The sequence below is a fragment of the Hemibagrus wyckioides genome, linkage group LG03, assembly GCF_019097595.1.
Source record: "Hemibagrus wyckioides isolate EC202008001 linkage group LG03, SWU_Hwy_1.0, whole genome shotgun sequence".
NCBI classification, from domain to species: Eukaryota; Metazoa; Chordata; class Actinopteri; order Siluriformes; family Bagridae; genus Hemibagrus; species Hemibagrus wyckioides.
The window spans coordinates 14,282,769-14,303,927 of record NC_080712.1 but is presented as its reverse complement, the minus strand read 5'-3'; the positions used below and the strand labels follow the sequence as shown (position 1 = coordinate 14,303,927).

The 21,159-nt window shown below is 39.6% G+C and overlaps 1 protein-coding gene across 4 annotated transcripts in view; it reads left to right on the top strand.

The window, feature by feature from the left end:
• The first annotated feature begins 1,756 nt into the window (after nucleotides 1–1,756).
• Nucleotides 1,757–21,159, top strand: part of klc1b (kinesin light chain 1b) — a 36,734-nt gene continuing 17,331 nt past the window's right edge. For 3 of the 4 annotated variants that reach the window (XM_058380274.1, XM_058380264.1, XM_058380279.1), the window contains exons 1-12: nucleotides 1,757–2,020; nucleotides 12,848–13,115; nucleotides 13,352–13,582; nucleotides 15,125–15,203; nucleotides 15,377–15,605; nucleotides 15,773–15,860; nucleotides 16,625–16,726; nucleotides 17,691–17,864; nucleotides 18,704–18,803; nucleotides 19,685–19,734; nucleotides 20,734–20,801; nucleotides 20,887–20,992. In XM_058380274.1, coding sequence (XP_058236257.1) covers nucleotides 12,867–13,115; nucleotides 13,352–13,582; nucleotides 15,125–15,203; nucleotides 15,377–15,605; nucleotides 15,773–15,860; nucleotides 16,625–16,726; nucleotides 17,691–17,864; nucleotides 18,704–18,803; nucleotides 19,685–19,734; nucleotides 20,734–20,801; nucleotides 20,887–20,992 — 1,476 coding nt within the window. In that variant the 5' untranslated portion in view covers nucleotides 1,757–2,020; nucleotides 12,848–12,866. Of the gene's footprint in view, nucleotides 2,021–7,570; nucleotides 7,728–12,847; nucleotides 13,116–13,351; nucleotides 13,583–15,124; nucleotides 15,204–15,376; nucleotides 15,606–15,772; nucleotides 15,861–16,624; nucleotides 16,727–17,690; nucleotides 17,865–18,703; nucleotides 18,804–19,684; nucleotides 19,735–20,733; nucleotides 20,802–20,886; nucleotides 20,993–21,159 lie in introns of those variants that run through there. The other variant, XM_058380269.1, reaches the window with a different exon arrangement.

The following is a 21,159-nucleotide window of genomic DNA, read 5'->3' as shown; positions in this document are numbered from 1 at the left end:
CATTGGTCCGTTCACATTAAAGCAACGCGCAGTATTATATACACACAGATACAGATTCAACACATACCTTTTAAACTTCATCTACAACCAACATGTCCTGCTGGTTTACTAACCAAAACAACTCAGTTTGCTCCCTTTAAAAAAATTCAACCTAAAACAACAACAACAACAACAACCACAGCCTCCTTGTCTGACAGTGATCATTAAGCTGTGGGATTGGTCTGTCAATGCATGATTTTTATTCATCAGTTATCAATAATAATTCATTCATCTTCACTTAGATCAGGGATCACTTAGTCAGGGTTAAGACGAGACATCAGTCCATCACACGTTCTTACACTTGTTCGAGCACCTTCCAGTATTTTTGGGAGGTGGAGAACACTGGAGAACCTGAAGGAAATCCAGGCATCTGCAAGCTACAGCTCCACACACAGAAAAGGCTCAATTATACTCACTTTTAATGCTGTGTTTCTATTTATCTTGCCAAATATTTATCTATTTATCGAGCCAAAATGACCTCTACACATTAGACACACAAGGTAAGGGGTTGGTTTCTTTGGTCTTTTTCCTTTTTGGTACTTGGGAATTACTAGTTACAGCCTTATGTTGAATGCAGCAGTGTATCTACATGAACTTGTATGCAAGATGGCTGTTCTGCAGTCTTTTGGAGTGTCACTACTCAGAAATGACCATGTCTTGTCACTGTTGTGCAATATCGAACTTAAAAGTGGGGTCAGTAGAGCACCATGTTACACACTGTTTAGTTCAATAAACTAACTTCTTTTATTTACTTTATCTATACTAGAAACATATTGCATATTAACACTAACCAGTTTTTTTAACACTAACCTAACTAAAATGTCTGTTAGACAAAATTATTTTGTCTGTTAGACAAAATGATTTTAACTATTTTCAGCTAAAGTTTATACTCTATATTGCCAAATGTTTTGGGATGTCTTCCTTTACATGCACATGAATTTAATATGGAGTTAGCCCACCCTTTGCAGCTATAACAGCTTCACCTCTTCTGGGAAGGCTTTCTACAATGTTTAGGAGTGTGTTTATGGGAATTTTTGACCATTCCTCTAGAAGTACATTTGTGAGATCAGGCACTGATGCTGGACGAGAAGACCTGGCTCACAGTCTCCACTCTAATCATCCCAAAGGTGTTCTATCGGGTTGAGGTCAGGACTTATATAGACCTTGCATTGTGCACTGGTGTGCAGTCATGTTGGAACAGGAAGGGGTCATCCCCAAACTTGGTATTCTGAAGCATTAAAAGTTCCTTTCACTGGAACTAACCCCTGAAAAACAACCTGAATTCAATGATTTGGACGGGTGTCCCAAAACTTTTGGCAATATAGTGTATAAAACATTTAAAATAAAAAGCCTTATGAGTATGCCACCAGCCACAGCCTTCGGAGGCCACGCCCCCTTTTAAAAGAGCAATAAAATGACGTAATTTTATACATCAGTTCTGTATTACTATTTTTTTTTTGCTTGTTAGGTTAAGTATTATATGTCTTTGTTTTTTTGTGAGAGGCGTGTAAATTAGTGCCACATATACAGTATCAATCCCAAGAGTTTTAAACCTCCCTGGAAAAACAGTGTTTTATATTTATGTTACAGAGATAATCTGTTTTCCCCTTTAATTTAGAAAATATTTTTCTAAAAAGTGTCCAATTAAAAAAAACACAAAAACAGCGACATTTCCCCTTTAATGTGCTCCCGGTGCAGGAGCCGCTCTAGTCCTCATATCCCTGCTGCTCCTATGGGCTTGACAAGCGAGAAGCGCAGGATTGGGTACAGGCGAGCTCACAGGGCTCATAGAGCTAAGAGAAGCTAATAGCTAATAGAATAGAAGCTGTTACAATTAAAAGTCTCCATTTCTCGAGATTATAATCAGTGGACTTCACGGCTTCATGATTCCTTTCCAACCCAACATCTGTGTGTGGAAATAGGTAAAGAGGCGCAGAGGATTTAGCGCTCAGTCAGGAGGAGGATATATCCAGGGAGAGAGGTAAGACGTCATGCTAGCGGCGTTAGCTTGCTAATTTCTGGCTAACGTTAGCTAGCTGGTGAGACGTGTCATGTCCCCTGAGCTGCTGCTATTTCACATCTGTCTGTTTGTTTGTTTGTTTGTTTGTTAGCATGTGTGCTTTTCGCTGTTTAGTGTTTATTGGTGAATTTTCTCCCGAAACACTGTCACACACATCCCTGAGACCTGTCATACCTGCCAGGCAACTAGCAGCTAGTTAGCTATTAGCTGAGACACATAACGTTATCCGGTAGCTAGCTAGTAGTTTTCTGGTAATTTGCGTGTATCGGAATCCCAACTGTGTAATTGTCTGGGAATGGAAATGTCTGTAAAAAGACGAAATAAAGTGTCTGTCCAAAAACCCAGAAAAGAAACGATCATGTTTGGGGCTTTGTAAAGCAAGTTCTTTCATATTTTGTAATCAGGTACGCCCTCAACTGTGAAAGACAATATCTTTAAACCCTCTTGGTTTAGATGTCAGTACATTTTGTGGCTGATGTACTAATATAAATGTGTGGCTAGTTATCGGATTTAAACCTACAGGTTTTTATTATTAGAGTTGCCTTTAGATTCTAGTTGACATTGTTTACAAGCACAAAAGCATTGATCGTGGCAGGTTGCGATTTCCAGTTACTGTAACCAGCATCAGACCCTTTGAGTGTGCTTCCCCAGAGCCCACTTTAACAACCAGGGGTTTAAAGCAACAAATAATGAAGGTGTGTTGAGATCATTACAACCCCATGACCTCTAACACTGTCTGGTGTATTAGACTGGATTGTGTGTATCACTTGATTACTAGAGTTCAACCCAAAAATCAGCCTTGAACTAAGACACAGGTTCCCAGCTCTGCTCCTGGAGAACCCCTGGTCCTGTAGGGTTCAGTGTTTTCTGCTCAGATCTACTAACAAAAAGATGATATTTAGGAAACTAGAGATGCTGGTAGCTGGCATTTTTCATACACTTTTTCATCAGTTCTGCTACATTGACTTTGTTTTCTCTGCTAAAATATTGTTCTCAGTCTGCACTTTTTCATTACCTTAAAATTAACTGCAGGGCTTTTTAGATTCAGTTTCAAATGCTCTTAAGATCATAAGTGAGTTATTAAAATGTAAAGTATTACAATATTGTTATTAAAATAAACTAAAATATACACTGACCGGGCATAACATTATGACTACCTGACTAATATTGTGTTGATCCCCCTTTTGCTGCCAAAACAGCTCTGACCAGTCATGTACTGTGTATTCTGACACCTTTCTATCAGAACCAGCATTAACCTCTTCAGCAGTTTGAGCAACAGTAGCTCGTCTGTTGGATCGGCTCACACGGGCCAGCCTTCACTCCCCATGTGCATCAGTGAGCCTTGGCCGTTCATGACCCTGTCTCCGGTTCACCACTGTTCCTTCCTTGGACCACTTTTGATAGATACTGACCACTGCAGACGAAGAACACTCCACAAGAGCTGCAGTTTTGGAGATTCTCTGATCCAGTCATCTAGCCATCACAATTTGGCCCTGGTCAAACTCGCTCAAATCCTTACGCTTGTCCATTTTTCCTGATTCTAACACATCAACTTTGTGGACAAAATGTTCACTTTCTGCCTAATATATCCCACCCACTAACAGGTGCCATGATGATGATGATCAGTGGTGTTCACATCTCACTGCTCATAATGTTATGCCTGATTGGTATATAAGAATGGCTCTTAATTTGTGACAACAAGGAACAATTTTTAATTGAGTGGTTAGACAATTAAATGACATTTCTAACCATATTTTAAATCAACAGACCCTGAGATTTGACATATTTTCCGTATTACTCCAAAGATGTATTTTATCCCATGGAGGCCTGTGATGTTGACGCACAACACAGCTCATGAATGTAAAAACAGAGTATGGCTTGTATTAAAGTGGGAATACAGTGTCACATCAGATGTGTCATAACTCTGCAACAAGAGCTCACAAAACGTCGGCTTGGTTAGTGTGGGATCAGTACTAAATTTCAGCCAACACAGATGTCTGTCAATATTATATCACATGAAAGCATGTGCATTAGAAAAGACTGAGCTGGATTGTAATTATTAAATATCTATCACCTCGTCTGTGTGCTCTCTCTTTGCTCTGTGTTCTTCACTTACTGCTCTTATATGAGTAACATTGCCCCAGATTTTAGCGGCGCTATACAGAAGAAATCACATATCCCACAGTCGGAGCTTTGAATGCTAGCAGCAGCGAGAGGGCAGTCGGAGAGAGAGAGAGCAGGACCTGAAGTGCACTTTTCTTCACTCTAAAAGGGACAAACGAGATCTTTCTTTTCATAGCACTGTTCCATGATGCAGATTTGCAAACATTTAAAACTCAGATTTGGTGAGTAAAGAATGTTTGGTGCATTACATAATGCATCTCGAAAATGGTTTATTTATCAGAGGAAAAAATCATGATCTAACTTTTATATCATTATTTTAATTGGTCATATTCTTTATTTATAATTCTAAACAGACTCTTGTTTTTAGAACTAGGAATAATCTTTAAATTTAGTTTATTTATTTATTAAAATAAAGTCATGATAATTGTTTGTTGGACCCCAAGTTCTGTTGGTTCATATGTTTGAGCGGATTTAAATAGCAGTGGAAAATCTTCCCCAGTGGCCAAACCCTCACACAAGCTGCATGTGAAGTGAACGTGTGTATGCATGCCAGAGTAAAAAGCTGTTTATTTGCCTTGTATCTTGCTGTATCGATTCTTTCTGTGAACAGCGGTGACTCAGTGTGCCGCTGCCGCTTGGCAGGGTGACGGAACACAGCAGGGCGTTTGCAGAGCTCGTCCATCTTGTCTGGCAGAGCAGGAAGAGCGTGTGCTTTGTGCAGGGAGTTCATGTTGAGTGTGGTGTGTGTAAAGAGTGCTGTGTCTCCTGTGACAGTGTGCTGTGCGTGTGTGTTTTCACTGTGAGGAGATATTACGTGTCTTCAAGACATTTGCATGTGGTGTGTGTGTGTGTGTGTGTGTGTGAGAAACAGTACAGTCACACGTCACGGTCACTGTTCCCTCTGTCCCAGCTGTCCATCCGCTCAGACCGCACCCTCACTGCCTGTGCACTCAGCTGTCTACCTCTCTCCTGCTCTGTGTAGCTGCTTATATGACTTATCCTTCAACCCCATCAAAACATTTCAGAGCAGTTGGTTAGTGATGTGCGAATTTAACGTCTCTGTAAACTCTAAAGCTGTCTGAGCTCAAACTGTGACCCAGCAGAATGTTTTTCTAGGGAACCAAATCAACAAGCTTTTATTGTGTTCATTATTTTCATCTGCACTCATTCAGAATCATTTACCTTGGCATTTCATTAGTTTTTAGAATTTTTTTTTTTAAACTTACATCGGTTCAGTAGAGAGTAGTAGTGAGACGTCATGTTTATATGTTAATGTATGCTCTTCTTGCTTGTGCTTCTGGTACTTCTTGAAGCCTTGTGCACATTTACACCATTTTGACCCAGATGTCCTAGTGGTGTATTGCATTCTGTAAACCCTGTGTGACTAGTAGCAAGAACAGTGCTGAGAAACAGCCAGTGCGAGTCCTAGAGGAAATTACACTCAACTGCTGTCATGTGCAAGAAATCCAGATCTGTTTGTGTGGGAGAGAAAGGGCAAAATGTAAACACATTTATATTGCTTCCTTAAGTTACTTGGCATGGCATACCCAAATAGTTGTACATAGCATGATATACAATCGTATGCAAATAGTTCTATCCAACCAATATATATTTATTTAAGGTTTTTCTCTTTTCTTGTTTTTGGAGAAAATGGTGATAAACCCACACAGTGGACAAAACTCTTTGTTGGTGAGAAAGCACAATACGGAGACTCAGTGTGTCCTCAGGTGTTCTGCAGTTGTGTGCACATCCCCACAAAATGTCAGTGGTTACGCATCTGCCATTAGTCAAGTTTGAGTCTGGTTTGAAAGTTTCAGTTGTCTCTCTGGTCAGTGGTATGAGCTAAAAACCCAAGTTTGATTGCTTTGGGCCAGTTGTTTTTAGTTTGCCAGTAAAACTGTGCCAGGTCCAAGGGAATCCAGACCTGGATTTTCACCCCTGTTCTTGAACTACAGTATCACATGACTAGATTGTGGGTGCTGGTTACAGGCCACGGGAATGGCCGGGTTTAGGGACGACTATGATGTCATGCACAGATGTGAATTGGATGTGTAATTTCTTAGTGGGTTTGTGAGTTTCTAGTCAGGTTAGATCTTTTAGCATGCTCTTAGGCATCTGCCACTTGGCGGAGGAGGCATTATGTTTTTGGTGTTTGCCCAACACATTTTTTTAGTGCGAAATCTCAAGAACAATCAATGGAACGTTTTTGTAGTGTATCTATATGGAATAATAATTGTATCCAGTACATGAACTGGTTAGGTTTTGATATTGATTGAAAACTCTCATGATTAAATTTTTTTTCCTAAAGCTTCCATCCTATTTGAGGTTGTAATAGGAAGAACTAGTCTTGTTCTCAGCAGAAGTGGTCCTATCTATGCTGTTTGCATCGAGTTCTTCTTGTTGGCTTCATTAATCCGGTCTGTCATCAGAACTGTTCAGGCCATCGGAGACTGCGATATCAGAATGTTTTGCCGGAGCGCTCCTGAGCTGACAGGAATGCAAATAGGGTAGAGACAAGACTGAGGGAGTGGGGTGGAGTCAGCGGAAGGAGAAAGACAGCCTGCAGGGTGATTGGTATCAAAGCAAAGGTCAGATGGGTCACTGAGCGAGAGTGTGAGCTGGGGGGTGATCCCGAATGATGCATCGTCCATGCTGGTTTACTGAGACCTGGAGAAATCGAGGACAAGCATGCCAGATTGTTTGTCTCTTGGGCATAAATTAGCACATCTGCTCTGCATTTGACTTATTTCCTCTTGCCTAATCACCCGTGAGCCTGGTTATTGCTGACTCCTCTACATAAATCCATCTTGGGTGGGTTACAGAGGACAGGGAAGCCGGATGACTTTGTGGCTGACCATAATACAGGGATGTGTATATTCTCTTTTATTTGCTGCAGCACCACATTTGCGTCAGATTGGAAATCTGAGTGCAGCATTTTTGTCTTTGCAGTGAATCAAAGCTCTGAAGATGGTTTTGGCATGGTGGGTGGTGGTGGTGATGGTGATGGGAAATGATCAGGGGGGTTAGAGCAATTTCCCGTGAAAAGGGAACAGCCTTTCCCCAAGTGATGAGTTTCCTCTGTCAGAAAGCGCTTTTAAGTCTGATGGTAAAGCAGCTGTTCCTTGGTATGTGTATCTACCTGTCTGTTACGCTTGGCTGTGCGTGTGCACACACGTGTGTTTGTGCAAAAAGGGCCGTGTCGAGGTAGAAGCTCTGATGTGCGTATCTGCCTTTGTGTAGACCTTTTAATTCTGCAGTGCTTGTTCTCTCTCTCTCTCTCGCGCGCTCTCTCTCTCTCTCTCTCTCTCTCTCTCTCGCTCTCCCCTCCCCCTCTCCTTGCACAGAGGGTGGGGCTGCTCCCGATGACTCGGTGATGCTTTCTTTTCTACAGTCTCGACATCTAGCTTTAGGATCAGGCGAGCCTGTTATTGCGATTCAGTGGTGGACAGTGTTTGCTGTGCTGACAGGGTTTGGCCGTGTGTGAGGCATTGTTTCAGCAGCGTGTAACGCTGTTTTGCTATGAGGATCTGGTGCTGACGCTGAGGTAGGCTGCCCTTTATTTTTTAATACCCTCTATTGCCAAGCTGCAGCCATCGCTAGTAAACACCCAGTCTGTTTGACGCTTGTGTCCCACACCGTCATCAAAACCATAATTAGCTTGTAAGACTAGACGTGTTTTTAAAAGTTACTTTAATCAAATTTTCTTCCTTATAGCCGCATGGCTAGCTATTTTTCTTCCTCATGAACAAACTGAGCTTTAGTTCCTTCTCCATAAACTGTTCAGACTGTTCGTCATTTTGAAGATGCACAGCTTCATTGTTCATCTTCCTAGCTTCCACACAGAAGGAGGAGGATTTTCTACACCCTAAAATGCTTACTTTTTTCATGGAAACGGGTCTCGGATAAAGAAAGGTGTTTGTGAGGAACAGTCTGAATTTAAAAAAATAAAAAATAAAAAAATAACATCAATAATTAATTCCGTTTTCCAAGATCCATCTGAGCATCTCTCAGGACTCACAGATTACAGGCGCACAATCACCTTCAGGTCTTCAAGATGACTTCTATTAGAAGGAGGTTTCTCGTGTGTGTTTGTGTTGGATTTAAGTGTTTAATCCTTTTCCTTGCCAGCGCTCTGTGTTCAGCGAGTGGTTGTAGCCCCAAACTGTCACATTTGCAAGAAAGCTTTGATGTGAGAGTTTATTTCCACTGCAGTATTAGTGTAGGATTGGGAGAAACTCTTGGATGCCACTGAAGACACCTCCAGCAGTCCACTAAGAATTTTGATATGTGCTTTGCTGACGTTTGGTGTACACACACACACACACACACACACACACACACACACAAGCATATTAGGAAATGCATGATGGTGCATGACAAAGGTGAACAGATGAATTTGACTGTTTTGTTCACTCTATACACAATTTGCTTGTCATTCAGTTGCTCACTATTATATCCTCTTTTTGAAATATATTTCTTTTCTACATAGTGCTTTAATGGTTTCAAATGCAAGTGTATGCCGGCCCAAGACTATACATCAGTGTACACTTTTATTTGTTTATTCTGTAGCTAATGCACCTGTTGTGCTAATGCATTGTGCTCCCTGTGAAGTTTGGGATGGAGTATAGGGTTTAAAGAACATGACTCTCCTCCATGTTCGTTATGTTTATTTAACATGTTCTTTATAACATCCTGTTTACAGCAATATCAAAATAAACTGATACGCTGGTGTTTAAGTATGCTGTCTTTCAGTTTGGTACCAGAGGTGTTTAAAAGGTTTTAAAGGTCACTCTGCTTATTGGAAGGTTTTCTTCATAATTATAATATTAATGTGAAATTTTGAGTGAATGACGAACAAAAAATAGTATTTGTATAATTCTTAGTAGTATTCCTGATGTTTTAAGTGACTATAAAATATATATAATATACATACATACATACATACATACATACATACATTGATCGGCAATAATGCCATTACTTTACCATTACATTACCAAAGCTTTTTGGCTTCTAAACAAAAGAATATTATATGTATATGTCCATCAGGTTTGTCCAGAGTTTGACTGATAGTGGCCTAATCAACACCGCAGCTTGATACACAACCACATGTAAAGAAATGTAATTTTAGTCTCGTCTCCTCCTGTCACTGCTCAAACAATAGTTCTGTAAAATATGTTTTTATTTGGCCTGAATGAACAGTCTATAATACTCAGTGTCTGTTCCCGTGGAGCCACATCACAATGATTCATACAGGCAATGACTAATAATTTCAGAAGACTGGATTAAGTCAGAACTGTGCAACATGTCATGAAGTAGTGCATCTATTTTTGTAGTTCACTGAGATCAACAAATTTAAATAGCATCATGTTGCTCGAAGAATATTTAATACCTGGGAATCTTTTCTTAGGATTTATGTAGATCTAATGAGGAAACCTTGCTGATGCTTAGAGGAAACATTACTTTAATACAAAGCTTTTTATTTTAATTTTAGTCTCATTAAATAATAGGGCAGTTTAGCCTTGATCTTTGTCGTTCTCTGATCTTGTCTGGGCTATGCCTATTCATAAGAAAGACACGCAGATCATCAGTGTGCTTTAATAACCTTTAGCTCACAGTAGAGATGGTGTTTTTGCCATGAGGTTGAAGCGGTACTACTTCATCAAGACACATTTGTAGCATTTGTTTATAGGGCAAGATCTTTTGGCGTGTTTCTAAATTCAACATGCATCTAAAGCTGAAGCATAAAAGGTTCTGGTCATCGTTTGGAGAAGAACTTCATTACAAGCACTCTATGGACAAAGGTTTTATGGACACCTGAACCTCACACTCACATGTGGGCCTTCCAATAAAATATTCTTATAAGTTATAGAAGGATGTCTTTGTATGTCTTTGCTGTAGCCTTGCAATTTCCCTTCACTGGAACTAAGAGGCACAGTTTGAGCATGACGGTGTCACTGTACACAAAGTGAGCTATCTAAAGACCTGGTTTGCCAAGATTGATGTGGAAAAACATGACGGTCCTGACCTCAACCCCACTGAACACCTTTGGGACGAACTGGAACGCTGACTGCACCTCAGACATCCTCACCTGACATGCACTGGCTGAATGAACACACACCTCCACAGCCTGGTGGAAAACCTTTCCAGAAAAATGTACATATGGGTGTGATGGTTAGATGTACACAAACATTCGGCCATGTAGTCCATGTGAGCTCATCTTATTGGTTGTACTTCCAGAAGGTCAGTGTAAACTGGGTCAAAGGTGAATCTGAGTGGACTAACACAATTCAGAGAGACATTGCTCTTTCCATTGGGGGAAAGCTGTTGCCCCGGTCATCTGTAAGCCACCTTGGTCACTTGATAGATATAATATAATGTAATGTAATATATATTCTCAAAAACTTTGTTAAACTGTATCTCTGGTCTTTTGGAAGCCTCATGTAGTTTAATTGGCAATCAAGTCCTCAAGGCATTTGATCTTACTCCGACGTTAAGAGAAATGATGTGATCGTGATCTTGTAAGTACTGCATTTTTTAATCTCTGTGCCTAATGAGGTGTGTGAAAATAACTTGAATGTGTTCATAATGAGCAGGAAAATGTTCTTTACAACTGTTCTACTGGCAGCTAGATGCATTTAATGGGCCAATTATAATAGCTAGCATCCTGCTGACAGAAATCTCAGCTCGCGTCTTTGCTGCTAGCACAAGAATTGTGGTGATTTGCAACACTCTATTGCTTCTTTAGAGTCGTATAATTTCAGGAAAATCTGTCTCTGTGCAGGCAATTGCTAGATTATTTGACATTATTGACAGACAAATGATGCTTTTAAGCCAGAAAAGGGGAGCACAAGTTTCTGTTTTCTCCCCCCACTGAATAGTGACATTTTATTTACTTCACTCTTCTTTTGTTTTGTTCCTGGCCCCACTTCCCTTGTTTTTATTGTGAGTGTTTGGATGAGAGCGCTAGATTTCAATAAGGGTGTGGTACAGTTGTAAATCAGAAGACAGAAAAGACGATCGCTAGTTGATGGGTTCAAGGGGTGATGGTGTCTGGAGGCAGATGGTCTTCAGCCAGTGCCGTGTGTTCACAGACCCTCTATCATTTTCCTTTATCAGCCCTGTCGTCTCTAATCTGCATCATCAGCAGACTGCACATGGTGCTGAGGGTCTCAAGCACGGGTGGAAATGAAACCCAGTCGGCATCAGAAGATCCCTCTAGACTTCAGCATTGTGTCTGTAGGAATAATTATAACGATCATTCAACCGTTTCCTTTACTTCTGCCTTTGCTAATGGATTTAATGCCTTGGCCATACAGAACATAGTCGGAAACAGAAGGACCATTTCATGCCTCCTCAAGTATCATAAAATATTTTTTCAGTTTTGCAAGGAGTAAACTTATCTATGTGAGTGAACACTATTTCTAGATTAGTTTTGGCTGTGTATACATAAGTCAAAGACATTTTTTTTTAAACATTTTTCTGAAAAGCAGGTTTTGGCTGCTCCCTAAATTGACATGAAGCTTTTTGTAAAGCAGCTTTGAATGTTATCTGTATTGTTCCACTTGTTTTTTAATTGCAGTGTTTCACACACACACGTGATACATGGGGTGGGGAAGGTATACCATGTAACCGACAAAAATTGTTAATATAATGCATTGTTTAAGAAAATGCATGAAGTAATGTTTTTATTATTTAACCCCTAAATACAACCGTTACCCATATTAATCGCTCAGCAGGTGTACTGGGTCTGTCTGTAATTGCTTAACATACAAGCCCCCTCTCACTGTGGCTTCTCATTGAATGAGACGCATGCGTCTGTTGTGCAATGCTATCTCTCATCTCTGTTGCTTGATAAACTCGTCAAATACCACCCAAGTCTGTAGGAAAATGCTTGGTCGGATCAGTTTCCGAACTATTACAGACTGCGAGAGTTTTGTGGTCAGTCGAAGCTCTGCTCTACATTCACAATGCTAAAAGGTTTGCTTAATGACTGGATGATGTTTGTGCCAGTTAGCCTGCACTATTCAGGAGGTTATAGTTAAAATCTGTCTTAATTGTAGGAGTCAGCATTTTGAAGCCAGTCTGTCTGATTACTCCTCTACTGAAGTGGACTAGCAGGACTGTCCATGAAAGTCTTAATGGCAAATAGACTATATATTCCTCTTTATTATTTTAATAGTGCTAGGCCCTTTTTTGCCCAGCTCTAAATGTGTTCAGACAAAGCAAAATGTTGACATTATGAACAGACCAGGCTGATTGTCAGAGTAAATTATTTGCCTAGAATAATTATTTAAATTTTGGCTTTCAGCTCAGCTGGAGGTTTCATTATTTAGGATTATTAGTCATTCTTCTCCTGTAGCCGTATTTTGTGAAATTCTATAAAAGGCACCCTTTTCCCCGTGGCCTTATGTCATGTAGGCTTTAATTAGCTAGAAGCCTATGCTCTGATTTCTAATGCGCATTTGTGATATGTGCCAGCTTTTCCACACCGTTCCTAATGAGGTCAAAAGGTGCTACAATCCTCCTAAACTTCTGTTAATGCCATTTTGAATATTTTTCCCCAGTGTTGTCATTCAGTCACGCATCATGCAACTCTTCTCAATCACACAACTACTATTTCATCTGACTGACTCCAGTTTAAACTCACTCTCGTGCTTTCAGGTTGCCCCTCTTATAGAAGATGTCCACCATGGTGTATCCTCGTGAAGAGAAGCTGGAGAAGCTAACGCAGGAGGAGATCATCTCAAACACTAAGCTGGTGATCCAAGGCCTGGAGGCACTGAAGAGCGAGCACAACTCTATCCTGCACAGCCTGTTGGAGACCATCAAGTGCCTGAAAAAAGATGAGGAGGCCAACCTCGTACATGAGAAGTCCAACTTGCTCCGCAAGTCTGTGGAGATGATTGAGCTGGGCCTGGGTGAGGCGCAGGTGAGCATGTCTGGAATTATGAGTCTGTCCAAGTAAATAAAAACATGTACGTTTATATTTCTGTTTTTCTGAAGTACATCCTTCTCCAAGCTATCTTTGGTATCGGCTTATAATAGAATGCAGAACTTTTTGGATTATGGAAAAAGGTCTGATTCACTCAAGTATGTCAGCCATCTTGTATCTTTCTTTCTCTCATTTATCTTCCCGTGCATCTGTGTGTCTGTGTCCGCGTGCAGGTCATGATGGCTCTGTCTAATCACCTTAATGCTGTGGAGTCAGAGAAGCAGAAGTTGCGGGCTCAGGTGCGGCGTCTGTGCCAAGAGAACCAGTGGCTGCGGGACGAGTTGGCCAACACGCAGCAGAAACTGCAGAAGAGTGAACAGAGTGTTGCCCAGCTGGAGGAAGAGAAGAAGCACCTGGAGTTCATGAATCAGCTCAAAAAGTATGACGAAGATGTTTCGCCCTCGGTAAGAGAAACGGCTTATATCAGTATGTGCATAAACATTCTCGGTTGAATAGGTGCATCATCCGGCTACTGTGAAGTGCACTTCTTCTTGTTGGAATTTTCAATGTCACCACACTAATTCGATTTATACTACAAAATGGTGTATACAATTTAGTTCTGTACGTAAAAGAGGGTGCTAAGCTCACCACAGTGACTTTATATGTCAAAGACACTGCTTGAAGTATAAACTAAACTTGAAACCCAATTCTAACAAGGAGAAAAACTGAATAAATGAGTATATATTGTTATACTGTGATAGCATCCACTACTAAAGCTGACATGTTCACTAGTTTGCATGTTAGGTCATATTTGTTATAGGGAGTGGTTAAAATTCCACCGTTATTTGGTTAGATAGCAGTCCATTTGTTTATCAGTAGTTAGTGATTAAAGTAAGCTTTCTTGCTGGCTTCTGCGTTCTGACTTTGTCATTCACCTTCCTCATGCTGGCAGAGAGCTAAGCTGCATACGTCAGCACTGTGCTCAGGTAGAAGCGGAGTCTCTGAGGCTGTATACTGGGTTAGCTCTCTGCAATCTTTCTGTTTTTTAAGCCCTTTAAGCTCTACCTTTAAAACCTGTGAGAAGCTGCCAAAGAAATCTTCCCTAGAAATGTAGCTTTTTATATATATATATATATATACATATATATATATATATATATATATATATATATATATATATATATATATATATATATATATATATATAATATAATATATATATAATATTTCCTGTCAGAATTGCTATAAAGAAATATGTGAGGTGAATATGGTAAACATCTGGCTGGCTGTTTTTTGTTTTTTTATATTATTTATATTTTTATTGAATTTTCAGTATACACATACAAAACATTCAACAAACCCCCAGCCCTTACCAACAAAACCCTCGAGTAGGCTCATGCTAGAGGAAAAAAAAAGAATAAATAAATAAAATAATAATGATGATAAGTAAATAAAAATAAAATTAATTAATTTAAAAAAGGGAGAAGGGGTTAAAACAATAATAATCTAAAATGGTCAATATAATCAATAAAAGGGTGGCTGGCTGTTTTTTTTATTTTTTTTTTTTATTATGTGTCAGATGTAGGTTTCCATTTTGCTGTTTGTCAGTAACCAAACCTTCACCAGATATAAAACATGAACATAATCTGACATGGAGCATTGTGGTGTTATTTTTATGGCAAGCCGTCAAAACACATTTGTTCGTAATTGGACACAGTTGTCATTACGTTTTCCACTAACGGAAAAGATTACAAATGTTGAATGACCGCTTTTAATTCTAATTTCGTCACAAGTTCTGCCTATTGGAGATAGCCCAGTTATAATTTGGTCAAGAGGCAGTATCTGTGCCAAGAGAATAAAATAGTGGTTTCTGATTAAGGCTTAACCAAAGCCTTAATGCTTGCAGACAAACCTCTGTGTGTTTCTAATCAGCAGAAGAGTAAATCAGTGATTTTGATTTTTTTTGTGTGTGTGTGTGTGTTTACACTCGTCATTTAATTTTCTAGGAGGAAAAAGATGGCGAACCACCTAAAGACTCTCTGGATGATCTTTTCCCTAATGATGAGGAGGAACATGGCCAAGGAAGTAAATGAATATCTTTCCCTTTTAAATCCAATTGCTAATTACTTTGTGAAATACTTATACCTTACTTGCACATGTCCTGCAATATATCACACATTAAGATGCTGATCATTTCTTGTACCTGGAAAAGTTATTAGACCTTCAGTTTCCTCATACAGTAGTGTCCTCCCCTACAGTGCAGCACCAGCACAACAGTGCAGCCGTAGCAGCAGCGCAGCAGGGAGGATACGAGATCCCAGCCCGCCTCCGAACACTCCACAACCTGGTGATCCAGTACGCCTCTCAGGGTAGATATGAGGTGGCAGTGCCGCTGTGCAAACAAGCTCTGGAAGACCTGGAGAAAACCTCAGGTCATGATCATCCCGATGTGGCCACCATGCTCAACATCCTCGCTCTGGTGTACAGGTTTGTAGCTGAACTCTGTGTATCCTTTTAAATCATCCAGATAACTATTAGCTGTTTCTGACATTAGACATTTCTCACTTCAAGTTCCTCTTCTCGCTTCTGACACTGTTGTTGAGTTGCAGTACCACCGTAATGCTAACAGCCATCACTTCCTTTGTCACTCTCAGGGATCAGAACAAATATAAAGAGGCAGCACACCTGCTCAATGATGCTCTGTCCATCAGGGAGAAGACTCTCGGCAAAGATCATCCAGCCGTAAGTTACATCTGCGATATCTGCTGTATCTCCAGTTTTTCCCTTTTACAGCTAAAGTCAAACAGAAATTTTAATTTAGCCTGCAGAAAAGCTGAAGCTGAAAGGACACAGAAGTGAAAGGCACACATTTTTGTATGGTGCAAGTTACTTTCAGTTATAGTCAACTCTGTGTGAACCTCAGTGTGTATAAAGGGCAATGTGAGCCAATAGAAAACCTGTGGCCTCTTTGGTCAGTATTAACAATCGAGGAACTTACTATTAAGTAGTAGTTATGTCTGACTTTTGCTTGGTGAAAAAATACCTTTTTCCCTCTCTGCCTGCAAGGTTAGCCCCTCGATTAGAGTCAATTTAATCCTTCATTTCAATTGTAAAATGTATTATCAAGGTAATTTGCAACTAAGTTACTGATTGAAAAATTACATTTTCTCTCTTCTTTGTTAATACAAGCTGAATTTGTATTTCTTTCCATCACTCGTGCATTCTGCTGATATCAAATGACCTGATAGGAAATTACCCGCAGGGCCATAGAGTGCCTGTATTGATCTTAGTCTCATGATCCATCTGTCCTGCTCTGTTATCATACACTGTGTGTCTAATAATAGCTTCTAAACTGTAAGTATTTCGTAATTTTGATCATATGTCATGCATCTCAGCGTTTGAGTCAGTTTTGGTGACATGGTTCACTGGCGAAGGATTATCACGCTTGTCATGAAGGTGACGCTGTCAAAACTGATCTGTCTGGGTTTGTGTGTGCTGTGCTGCAGGTGGCTGCCACCCTGAATAATCTGGCTGTGCTGTATGGGAAGAGGGGCAAATATAAGGAAGCTGAACCACTGTGTAAGAGAGCCTTGGAGATCAGAGAGAAGGTAAACACACACACACACACACACTCATGCAGCAAATCCTGTGAGAATGGTTTATCTGTCTTTGCTATATTCAGTCAGGCACCATCAGTTTTATAGTCATGGCCACAAAAAATGACATCATATGCCGTTCTGTTAACAGGTTTGTTTGCTTTTATTGGATAATCGTTTACCAGCAAATTATTTTCGTGTCATTTATTGTCTGATTAGTTTGTATGTGGAACCTTTTGGCACACATTGTCAAAATCATGTGCTTCAGTCATTTGTCTCTGCCTGTGGTGGTAAATCATTTAGCACATGAATCTTTCAAAACCTTCCATTCATACACTTTTATCTAGTGTGATAGCCTGTGTATAAATAAGAAAAAATAACAGAATGCTAGAAAACCAGCGCCACCCTGCAGTTTCAGAAAATGAAATTGACTGTTTTCTGTTTTCATTTTTGGCTACCTCATCGTGTGTGTGTGTGTGGGGCATCATGTAACTTCCTTAAACAACTTCCTTAAGCAGGGTTGCATGAATGTGAAATTTGAATACTAACGATGAACCTTTTTACTATGATGAAATGCTAAACGTCAGTTTATATAAATTATTCTGATTTTGGAATTCCTCCTCCAAAAATGAGCATTTCCACATAGGAAGAGAAAGCATCTAAAGCTTTGTGAGATTGATCAGAGCCTGAGTAAGCTGTATAGAAGCCTCTCGTATTGATTGAGCTTTTATGAGATCATGTTGATAGCCAGCAAACAGCAGAAATCTTACACCCGCTCTGAATAACCTGCTTAATGCCGGAGAGAGCAGTAGGGCTGGAAAGAGTGGAGCTCATTATGATTGTAGGCCGTACAGATACTCTCTCCTTGTGCTGTTTGAGCAGTCTCCAGTTACAAATGCACTACCTTAATGCTCTTTAATCAAAAGACAAATGTCAGTATATTTTAAAGTTGTAAGTGTTTGGTCTTCTCTCTCAGGTGCTTGGAAAGGACCACCCAGATGTGGCTAAGCAGTTGAACAACCTGGCCTTGCTGTGTCAGAACCAGGGCAAATATGAGGAGGTGGAGTACTACTACTGCAGAGCTTTGGAGATCTATGAGTGCAGGCTGGGCCCTGATGACCCTAATGTCGCCAAGACCAAGAACAATCTGGTGAGAAGTACCTCCTTTTACAGTTTATTTTATTTAGTCCTGAGAGTTTTTATTTTATTTAGCAGTTGTTATGGAGCTATGCTAGTAGTGAAGGTTACACCCCATCAGCTTGGTCACACCCTCTCAGTTTAGTAATGGAAAGCTAGAGGGAATGATGGTGATGGTGTGTTTTTGTAACTATACATCATGCTCTGAGGAAGCTTTCATGTGAGCAAAATGGTATTACAATTCTAGCCGAATGTTCAGTCGAGACTAGATCCAAATAATCATTCTGCCTAAATAATAGCCCTTTTACCTTGTAGTGTCAGTGCACTGTAAGCTTAAATGAACAACCTGAAGTCACTGAATAAAAGTCAAAACAGGTCTGTTTACCAAGGTACACAAAGTATTGTGTAGGGTTTTTTTTTTTATATAATCTTCCATTAAAACGTAGAGGTTTTTTTTCCCTGCCCCCGAATGCTTTCTGATCTTATTTTAATCCATCATCATGCTCACACAGGCTGGATAAAACAAGCCATTACAGAGCCTTTTCATTCAGAAAGGTATACCATTATGGAAGGAAAAACGACTAATGCTTTTTTTTTTTTTTTCTTTTCTTTTCTTTTCTTTATACTGTCATTAAGTTTCCAGCTGGCATCCACACGCTCTCTGTGTTGCTTTTAAGCCACTTTCATATTTTTATTTTTATTTTTTTTCCATTTCATTATGATGTTTTCTCCACACTAAAATGTGTAGTTTGCTCATACAGCACAGGAACACTGTTTATCAGGAGCAGCACTATTCAAAGTGACTTTTAATGCCTACTAAAAGCTCTGGATTTTTCTCTGCTTTCTCCACAGGCTTCATGCTATCTCAAACAAGGGAAATACAAGGAGGCTGAGGTTCTTTACAAAGAGATTCTCACCCGTGCCCATGAGAAGGAGTTTGGATCAGTTGATGGTACGTCCTAGTGACCGTTTTATGAGTGGCATAAGTGAACACTACATTACACACACATACACACACACACACAATGCACAAACTTTTTTTGCATTAGAGATGAGAACAATATAATGTCAGGAAATGTGTAATCAGATTTATTTATTGTGAATTTACTATTGTGCTCTTTGTTGCCAATATAGAAGTGTGCAATAATGAGTTACCGCATTTTGACTTCTGTTTTGACTTCTTTTTTTTTTATAAAAGCAGAGAGCATTCATAGATGGAGGCAGCATTTAAAAGATGGACGGTGTTTAAAATCTTGTTTGTTTTTTATAAACACATCCTGTCAGCAAGGGCTGTGACAGCAAAGGATTTTTTAAAAAGCTGTTTATGGGAATAAATAAAGTTTTTATTTACCAATTCAGTGCTGGTCTTTTTGTATTTATAAATTTTGATCTGTATAACACAATTTTCTCGCTCTCTCTTTTTAAAAAAAGAAAACAAATACCCTACTATTTAAGATTTTATTTTATGATTATTTAAGCATACATTTAATAATATGTAAAAGTTAGGCGGAAGGCAGTCATGCCCATAGCTAAGAAGCTGAAGGTTAAAAAAATGCCAGCAGCTTCCTGTCAGTCCGATTTGAACTCGGTACCTTACAGTCACTAGCACAGAATCGTAAACTCTAATTGTAAATTCATCTACATCTCTCCTATGAACATATTTTTGCTTTCCAACACATAACTTTACACTATACTACCTTTTTATTTTGTTCACTTCTAAAACATGGAAATTCAGCACATTAATTCCCTTTTTAAAAAAAATCCCGAAATGGCAGTCCCGGAGCAGAAAACTAATAACGTTACATACTTAAGCCACTGTGTCTCTGCCCTCAGCTCAAAACAAGCCGATCTGGATGCATGCTGAGGAGAGGGAAGAGAGCAAAGTAAGTATATGCCTCAGTGCATGTCCACATCCTTTTTCTCAGACAAAAGCTAATTTAAAGAAATACTCAAGATCCCTATGAGCACGACGTTTATGAAAAAGAAATTTCAGCTTTTATGTTGAAGCTGCTGAATGTGAGATTTTTGAAATTTGGCCCTCTCTAGTAGAAAAGCTACTCACAGAAGGACATTTTGTGATGCGAGTCGTGTTTCACTAGTGCTGATTAATCTCATCTCTGCAAGTCGATGCGGATTCAATGAGAAATTCAATACTGTGTTCCGAACTGCATACTGTGCACTAATTGGTGAGGAACATGGTCCAAGCATTTTGCAACTTCCGGTTTATTTATAATCACATGTAATTTTACGCATTCTGTGGAATCAAAAGCAGCACATAATGTACAGAGTGAACTAGCACCTTAACAGTAGGTGGCTAGCTAAAATATATTCATTCTGTTTTGAAGGGATGCTCAGTTCAGAATTTATCGGTTTGTTAAGACACTGAAATTCGCCAAGCGCAACTAGTTAGTTTGTTTGTTTGTTTGTTTGTTTGTTTGTTTGTTATAGAACTAGCCACTGTTTGTCCATCATTCACTCTTTAGCTAAAACTTTACTACTGGGTAATAATACAAAATCCAGAAGGATAAATCCGCTGTCTGTATTTCACTAACTTCCCACCAGATCAAATTAATGCCTTACCTGATCAGCAAGCAATAAATAAAATAAAACTCCATCATGCCCAAATCCCTTTATTTTCCCCTTAATGATTTTATTTGGCTTTCACGCTCTCCAATTTTCTCTCCCCTGATTGGTTGCTAGATTCCTCCTGTGATTGTGTAGTCAGACTTCTTTCATGCCTAAAGTTGTGGTGTAATATGGTTTGTCATGCATCTCTGATACAGTGTCTGATACTGATTCAGTCATGTTTTTTAGTTTTAACAAAAATCCTATGTATTGTAGTTTGTCCACTCGTAAACTTTCTGTGGTCTGGTTTATTTCAGGGCAAGCACAGAGACAACACTCCATATGGAGAGTATGGTGGTTGGTACAAAGCCTGCAAAGTCAACAGGTATCACACACACCATCTCAAATGTATGAAAGCCACTTTTTTTAATATTTGTCAATTGAAATGGTAATGTTTATTAAATCACCAGTCCTACTGTGAACACCACTCTGAGGAATTTGGGTGCTCTCTACCGCCGACAAGGCAAGATGGAGGCTGCGGAGACCCTGGAGTCTGCCGCGAAATCCCAAAAGCAGGTCAGATACGCAATAATGCAGAACACTGCCTCAATCTAGTGGAGCAATAGGACACGCTTTTGGAAAACAGATTATTGTATGCTTGTTAATTTAAGCAGTCATACTGATGTCTTCTTTTTACTTCCTTTCTTCTGTGGCTTGCTTTGGAATCCAGGTTATCTCAGTAA